At 40.3% G+C, this 7,989-nt stretch overlaps 1 protein-coding gene across 2 annotated transcripts; it reads right to left on the minus strand.

Moving 5' to 3' along the window:
* Nucleotides 1-591: 591 nt before the first annotated feature.
* Nucleotides 592-7,961, minus strand: spdef (SAM pointed domain containing ets transcription factor). 2 transcript variants are annotated; one of them, XM_015040252.1, is made up of 6 exons: nucleotides 7,477-7,961; nucleotides 3,086-3,527; nucleotides 2,285-2,482; nucleotides 2,150-2,197; nucleotides 1,745-1,879; nucleotides 592-827 (listed from the first exon to the last, which is right to left on the minus strand). In XM_015040252.1, the coding sequence occupies exons 2-6, from the start codon at nucleotides 3,525-3,527 to the stop codon at nucleotides 649-651; spliced, it is 1,002 nt and encodes a 333-aa protein (XP_014895738.1). In that variant the 5' UTR covers nucleotides 7,477-7,961; the 3' UTR covers nucleotides 592-648. The 2 variants fall into 2 exon arrangements, with proteins under 2 accessions (XP_014895738.1, XP_014895739.1); XM_015040253.1 differs by lacking the exon at nucleotides 7,477-7,961 and adding an exon at nucleotides 3,648-3,875.
* Nucleotides 7,962-7,989: the final 28 nt, after the last annotated feature.

The following is a 7,989-nucleotide window of genomic DNA, read 5'->3' on the forward strand; positions in this document are numbered from 1 at the left end:
CCTCAAACATCAGCAACCTAAAATGCAATCTATATAAAGCTATATGAACCAGAGCTGACAAGATAAACCATGAAGCGCCTCAGCAGTGCCGTTAGAGAAAATGTCACTCTTATCACGGAGGAAGACAAAAACAAAATTGGCCTTATCATCTCCACCACATAAAGTTTTAAGAATTGCACTTGTGCATCCAAATTCATCAAAACTGCTGAAGTGTCCTTCCCTAGATATAGAAGCCTGCTGTGGCTTAACAGGTCCAGCATCACAAGATGTGGTGTGGATGACTGAAACAGAAGTCATAACAAGCGTAGGTGTAGGAGAGGGGCGACTGCAAGGAGCTTGTTAGGTGTGGCGCTGTGATATCTGAATTTAATCATGGAACCATCACCAGGCAGACCATGCAAACAACAAGGCAGTTTGTTTATTGTAATCTGTGTTTGCTTGATTCTGCAGCAGGAAAAATAAAAATAAAAAGCATCAGACGCAATATTTTCTCTCATCCTCATTGCTTCTGCAGAGGAAGGCACGTTTATCAGTGCATGTGTCCAAAGTCGCTTTTCATCTTGGGTTTAATTGTTCAAGTGCATTGTTAGATATAGTTCTGTTTTATTGTCATAAGACTCCTTCTCATCATCCCAGTCTCCTGAAGCCTCATACTGGGTGAACAAACTGGTAGACCAGTCTCTGAGACACGTCAGGCTTGCGGATGATTCCCTTTTTGTAGTACTGCCGAATGGAGCGGCTCAGCTTGTCATAATTCATAGCAGGCCGGTTCTTCCTGAGTCCCCACAGTCGCGCCACATGAGCCGAGTCTTCGATTTTAAAAATACCTGCAGGGAGAAACGGGAATCTTTAAAAACAAAGCAAAGCAAAAAGCACACATTGCAACAAGTACAAAACAGAGTGTGAATACATTTTTGTACTTCAGTCACAAGTCAAACACATGAGCTGAGAAAGAAAAGTACTGCAAGTTTTTCCAACCGCTGACCTGTAGTTTGTGGTCTTTTTTTTAAATTAAATAAATAATAATTAAATAAAATAAATTGGAGAAAAAATACAAAGTTATATAATTGGAAACTAATCGTACATTTTATTTTACTTATGTAAGCAAAAAATAATTCTTATCCAGAATTTGCAGTTCCAGAAAAACGGCAATGAATAAAATGAAGTAAATAAAATAAAAATGAAACAAAATGAACAAAATGTGCAGAGTTGGAGAATTTAGCTGGCCAAACTTAGCAAATGTTTAATATTTATACTTGTCTGTCCTGCATATTCTGGTAGAATGCAACTCACTGCTGAAAGAGGTTTTTTTTTTTTTTTTGTTTCATGGAGTTTGGGAAATAATTAATAAATTCACAACAATAACTATCTCTCTAAGTGTTCTAAACAATCACATGGCAAATATCAGTAAATGGATCTTAAACTTTGTGTCATACTGTCACTTTTCTGACGTCCTGCAGCAGCTGACTGTGCTGCAAGGCTAACACTAGTTTTACTAAAGCAGGAACAACAGATGAAGAGTCCTCTCTAACCAAGTTGATTTTATTTCTCTCCTCTATAACATGTCTTCTGCAAAACACCTTTTTGTTCCACTCATGAAAAAACTTCTTTCTTTTGAGTTAAATTACAGTATTTTTATGAACCACAAGTGGATCCGCCAGCACTGAAACCTCACTACTTTTTGCATTCCTATTTGTCATACTACCTTAAAATACATTTAGTAAAATGGCAGGAGATGCTGCACCTTTTTCTTTATTGAGCCAGCGTATGCAGCGACCATAGTTGTGAGGTTTGAGCAGCAGCTCTCGGAGGAACTGCCACAGATGAATCGGTTGACCCGAACAGGATGAATCTGCCTCGGACCAAAGCTCCTGACAGCCTGCATAACAAAACACAGGCATGTCCTCCTTTAGGCTGTTCATATCAACCAACTAAAATCTCACAAAGACATTTATTATTTGAAGCACACATAATGTAATAATTAAAATTGTGAACTTATAAATGGTGAAGTAGATTGGTTATGTGAAGAGAGGGGGAAAACGTGCGCTTTAGATTTATTGAGCCTCCTTTTGTTTGTGCTAATGCAGCTTTCGTAAAGGCTAGGTAATGTCCTTAAGTACAAGAAAAAGCAGTAGGAAATCAGTCTCACCTGTAGCTTTGGTATCTACAGCTGAGCACCTCTCTTTCATCCAGGCAGCTGGAGATAAAGGTGACAGACAATCAGTTGGAAGAAATTTACTCATTTCTCTTTGTGGTTTGTTAAATAAATGAAGACGTCATATACCTGACTTCCATATATCCAGGTGAGCGTACAGCGTGTCTCCGCACAGTGGGGAACGCTGCCGAAACTCCTCTTCGCTCATGGCACACAGGTCCTTCCCTGTCAGCTCCTGGAAGGCCTTTCCTGCCTGGGGCAACCTGTACAGGTGCTCAGTCCACAGCATCCACTTTTGGACATTCCCCATGTTCCACTCTGTAGGGTCTGTAATGAAACGGAAGAAATTCAAGCAACCTGTTCAGAATAATCACAACATGTGCAACAATTGGCTTACGCAAAGCCATTTTCAAGTGTATGTTCTCCGAATGTTGTCAGGCATAACTCAAAGTACATACAAGTTATTATCTTTTTTTTATGTCGCTGCAGTCCTAATCAGGTGAACAGATGACTGGGGATCACGTAGGTATATAACAGCCAGAAGCAATACAATGCAAAAAAAACGTTTCCTTTGTTTGCTTTCCAAGCAGCCGAGACCTCGCCCTTAAGACTGTGTACACGGCTGCTGCCAGGAGAGAATCATCACTGTCACAATTCAGGGAAACTTGTTCAAAAGGTCAGGATTAAACAGATCCTGGAGCAGGCAAACATAAGTTTGCGTCAGTAAGGATATGATTGGGAACAGCTGTCATCTTAGCTGGGCTATTTACACAAAAACTTGTTGATTTTGGGAGTAAGATTGGTTCTCCGACTTAGCAATTCTTTTATCTGGCAAAATGAAATGCTCATTTCATTTTGCCAGTTAGATGCATTAATGTTCTTCAAAATGATGAAGTGCAGCAACAGGTGTGGTGCTGGTGAACAGCCTACCTGAGGTGATGTTGAGCAGTTTGCAGGCTGTTTCGATGTCCTTCAGCACCTCTCCTACGACCATGCTCTGCACCTGCTCCAGAGAACGGTCCTCCATCTGACCCTCAAGCCCAGGAGAGAGTCCATGCTCCTGGCTATCAATGACAGGGCACTGCTCTGGCTCCTCTCGGCTATCCATGCGGCTCATGGGTACGGCTAGTGCAGTGGACCCCTCCGAAACTTTCACCACCCAGGCGGCATCTTCAGTGAGGAGCATGTCGTAGCAGGAGAGGTAGAGGCCCGCTCCACGCTCCAGAGCTTCTATGTTGGGTTTGATGTCAACTGTGTCCCAGGGGTCTTCAGAGCATCTGGTTCGCTCGTGGAAGACGAGTGAATCCTCTGTCATCCCAATCCGGGACACGAAGTCAGAGCTCTCTGGTAAGCCGCTCGGTGGAGTCGACATCTGAGGAGAAAGACAGAGAGAAAATCTGAAAGTCATGCAAGCATCTGAATGACCTGGAAGATGCCAGAAAAAGGATCAACGTAAATACACCACTAACACTTGAACCTTGTGGGAGCTTACCTTGTCAAATTATGTCTTATTCTTATTCCTCCAAGTGCTAAAGTACCAACTATCCTCCCAGAATCACCATCCTGTGTTACACAAGGAGCTGATTTGAGACTGGGTAGTTCTTCCTTTATAGCTTTCCCAAAGTCAAAATGAGATTCTCAGGAGATAAACCTCAAGGGAGAGTAAAAGGACACCCACCCCTGGCAGGCATGAGGCAAAATGGATTTGACTGAGTCTCTTATTTGTGGGTCAGTGGCCCAGAATAGTTCTCATCTTGGGGGTGGATGACTTGTATTGAGACCTGAGGTAGCCCTGCTGCCACTTTCAGGCTTTCAAGGTACCGTCTTGGCGGCCCTCTGTCTCCAGAGTCAGCTGGAGATTTTAATCAAAAAGATAATAAAGACAAGAACATGAACAAAATGTGCCCAAAACCATGTGTCCACAAAAAAAAAGAAAAAGAAAAGAAAAAAAATCGTTTTCAAGTGAAAACCCTTATTGATGGGTGTGGGGTTCTTCCGAACAGGAGATCATCATCCAAAGTGAACATTTGCCTACGTAACCTGCGACAAAAGTGTAATCTCGCATATGGCACCAATAATTTCTACCTGCCACATCTGGCATATGGGAAGTCACACTACCGCCACACACCAGGTTATCAGTGATTGTGTCTGAGGTGGCAGTAAAGGAAGTGTGTCCCCACTGAGCACATGTTCAGTGGAGTAATGGCTTGATTCAGTGGAGGGTAAACAATTAAAGTCTCATAAAGTTTGCATAACAATAAATTGTACTTTTTAGGCCATATGCAACTTTAAAGCTAAGCTCTGAATAAATTCAATGGGATTTATTCAGGTTATGAGCCAAATTTTAGATTTGATTTCTTTTCTATCCAAAGTTTATATCTTCTTTTCCAAACGTCTTCAAAGTTGAATTATATTATCACTCATATTTTGTGAAGATTCCTCTATCAGCCCTTACTCCCCCAAATAAAAGCTCCTCCTCCTTGCTCTTCCTTTTATCTCCAAACTTTTGGTAAACTCCAGCCCATCCTCCACTTTTCTCCATCAGGAGTGAGATTAAACGCCTCTGGTGTCCCAGCTTGCTGCTGCGTGTCAACTCTGCTGTGCAACAGCTTGCGCTAAACCCATTAGCGAAGCAAATTTAGCCATATTACCTTCTTCCAAAAGGAAGAGAGGACACAGGAAAAAGATACAAGCTCACACCCCCTGTTGAGAGAGGGATTAAGCCTCTGACTGATCTCTAAATGAGTTTGGTCAAGACGCTGATATTCATTTCAGGAGCTTTAGAGCTTGCTCCATTTACTCCACAAAGAAAAGAACTCCTTCCTGGGAAGCTGATGTGTTTTCACCATGATTGGTTTCATTTTCTTTTCTAGAATCTCGAATGATATTTATTGCAAAAATACCCTCTGTTTTCATTGGAATGAAAAAAAAAATTGCCAGAAGGAATATTTTTTGAGGCCAAAAAGTAAATACTTGTGTTCTGCTTCCTCCTGAATTGAATGCAATTGCAGACCTGTGAAACCATTTGAGCTTAAAATTAACCGGTAATCTCCCATGACTGATGTGAGAAAATGTGGCAAAATGTTCAAATTAAAGTTAATAAGTCGACATTATACAACCCAAAAAGTATGGGCTTTGTTTAAAATTAATACTCAGAGGTGAGTAAGAACAAAAAAGGCCACAAATGTCATCTGAAATTCTTTATCTAATGGTGAAAATCATGTTGGCAGAGAGCTCTGCTGGTGTCATTTGAGTCTGGAGTTAAAGGAGTGTGAACAGCCAGGCGTGACTGTTTGCAGTGTGAGTGTTAAAGGGAGATCTCTCTCTTTTTTTGTTTTCCTTTCCTTGTTATTGTTTCTCATGGGAACTTTGGGCTAACTAAGGAAGTTAATTTGCAAAGAACAGGATTGAAGGAAGGAGCAGCATATGGCTGAACTTTACTGGATGAACTTCTGCTGGTTAGATTCGCTCATTTAGATCCTTTTTATGGCAATGCTAATAAAAGCAGGTGCTCAGCTCACACTGTAAATTACATTCAGACGTAACATGGGTCTGTTTATGGATATTTGCTTATTTTATGAATCAGAGGTAGAAGCCCATTTTTCATTATCTGCAGAGCCTGTTCTGTATATCATGTTCAGACCATCACAAAGCTCCTTTTCTTTTCTTTTCAGCAGGATTGTCATTACTAGCCCCTATGTGGGCTGGCATTGGGGGATGATGGTACACAGGATGAATCATTCCTGCAGTCAGGTGCACAGGCATCAGGCCAATATCCTTGGAAACTGAACTTCTGCAAAGACATTTTTTTCTGCTAGTCCTAATTAATTCTGTCAGAGAATTGTATTTGTTCTAAATGGCTGAGATAAGCCTTCAAACCTCCATTGGTAGATGAGCAAAAAAAAAAACATGTCACCTGGAAAGATGGATGAGGGAGCGGAAGTTATATGACCCAAGCCCCTGAAGCCTGATCCGAATGGTTCATTTTCATGGTTACTGAGGATATTTATCTTTATCAGCATCTACATCAGAATGGGATTTTAAGAGCTATACATGCTATCACTGTTCTTTTGTTTTTTATGTGGTGTAACTGCAGCCTGATCTCTTATTTATACCTGCTGGTGGTGTAGATTCGATTTTGGCCACAACTTCCCATTCCCTGTTAATCCAAAGCGGCCCCCCCCCCCCCCAAGTAAATCATTTGCTGTTACGCTAAATTCACATGCAAGTGACATGAAATTATCCCTGCAGTCGTGGTTCTTTTTCCATTTTGTTCTTCTAAAAGGAAAAGATCAAGACAAATGTCGGACAAGAATTTAAACTGAAAAAAAGCCCTAGAAGTATTTTCACTTTAATAAAATCTCTTTAGAGAAAAATAGCGTCTTAGTTGGGTTGCCACTGTCCAGCAAGAAAGAAATATTATTAGAAATGAATAGCACTGCTGAGAGCAGATTGTGGATGATTTTAGGTTTCAGATATAATAGTTACTCCCTTAAATGATGAGTTATTTATAATTTATCAGTGCACAGACATCCCACTCGTTTTTATAAAGCACAACTTTCTCAAACTACAGCAAAAATCTGCAACTTCAAAATAAATAAAAATTACATGGGGGAAATTTCCCCCATAAAAATGCAACTAATGTTCTCTTCTCAGATTTAAAACATTTGATCAAGATAAAATTAAATTATACTTTTATAGTTGTAATACTGAAACTGTTTGGCTGCAAAATCGCTCTTGAGCAGCCAGCCATCTTTATTTCTGATGATGATGGCACTGCAATCCCAACCTGGTGATTACATCAGACTGATAAAAAAAATTAACACAGAAATGTGAGCCTAATTAACAGTAGGCTTAATATCTGCTTCAAGGTTATTTTTCAAAAGGTATGTTTGAACTGATAAAAGAGCCTTGTTGAAATGCATATTCTGATTTATTGAATATGCAAAGTATCAGCAATTATTGGAATGAGGTGAAATTTTCAATGTAGGAATCAACAAGTTCATTTTGTAAAGCATTGATGCAACTGTACTAATACAGTTTAAATCTTTAAATGCCGTTATAATTGTATAAAATGACATGGATTTCTGTTGAAAGAGTTTAATATAATTCACATTTAAAGGTTTATTGTCGTTTCTATGCCTGTTCAATTGTGCAGCAATCTCCTTCTGGTTTCTAAAAAAAGATGAAATGATGATATCATTTTAACTCCAGACAAAGAGCTGCACAGTTGTTCCCTTTTAAATTGCAATATTAAAGAGACGAATCACAAAGACAAACATAAAATATTTAGGATCTAAGTTTAAGTGGTGTCTTCTTACCTCTGCAAAGATGGTCTGATGGAGAAAGCTTCCCTGCAGATGCGGTTCTCTGCCTGTGAACGAAGGTGAAGCAGGCAGTCCACAGTCTGTTTTTTCCTTGATGGCTGATGCTGAGCCCCAGGCTGAGGCCTGGGATCCCCCTTGTCAGCTTTTTTCTGGCACAATTTCACTGAACCTAAAAGACACAGCCTAAAGCACAACAGCAAACTAAACCTCAAGTGAAAGCACCTGCTGGGGGTGTGTACAAAGTGAAAGGGAGAGAGGACAAGTGACTGGGTGACTGAGTGCAAAGGAATTCCAGCACCATTGACTGCAATTTATATTTATAAGGCCGTTGTGTTTACTTACGCACACAACCCAGAGCATGTGTGTGCGTGTGTGTCTTCACGTTCGTGTGTATCCATGCAAGCACAGAGTTTCCTTCCAAATTAATAGTTGACTTCAGAGCTTGAGTGAGAAAATTGAAAGTGCCACTTTAAGTGTTACAGACAAATGCCACATTGTAGTCATGCT

The sequence above is a fragment of the Poecilia latipinna genome, unplaced genomic scaffold (genome assembly GCF_001443285.1).
Source record: "Poecilia latipinna isolate Pla-1442-1.1 unplaced genomic scaffold, P_latipinna-1.0 Scaffold502, whole genome shotgun sequence".
Lineage (NCBI taxonomy): Eukaryota > Metazoa > Chordata > Actinopteri > Cyprinodontiformes > Poeciliidae > Poecilia > Poecilia latipinna.

Excerpts from the sequence above, each read along its gene's own strand:
- spdef (XM_015040252.1), bottom strand. The coding sequence starts at position 3,527 with ATGTCGACTCCACCGAGCGGCTTACCAGAGAGCTCTGACTTCGTGTCC. Across the intron at positions 2,198-2,284 it reads CCTGGATATATGGAAGTCAG|CTGCCTGGATGAAAGAGAGG; the intron begins GTATATGACGTC and ends CTTTATCTCCAG. Across the intron at positions 828-1,744 it reads CTGGCTCAATAAAGAAAAAG|GTATTTTTAAAATCGAAGAC; the intron begins GTGCAGCATCTC and ends TTCTCCCTGCAG.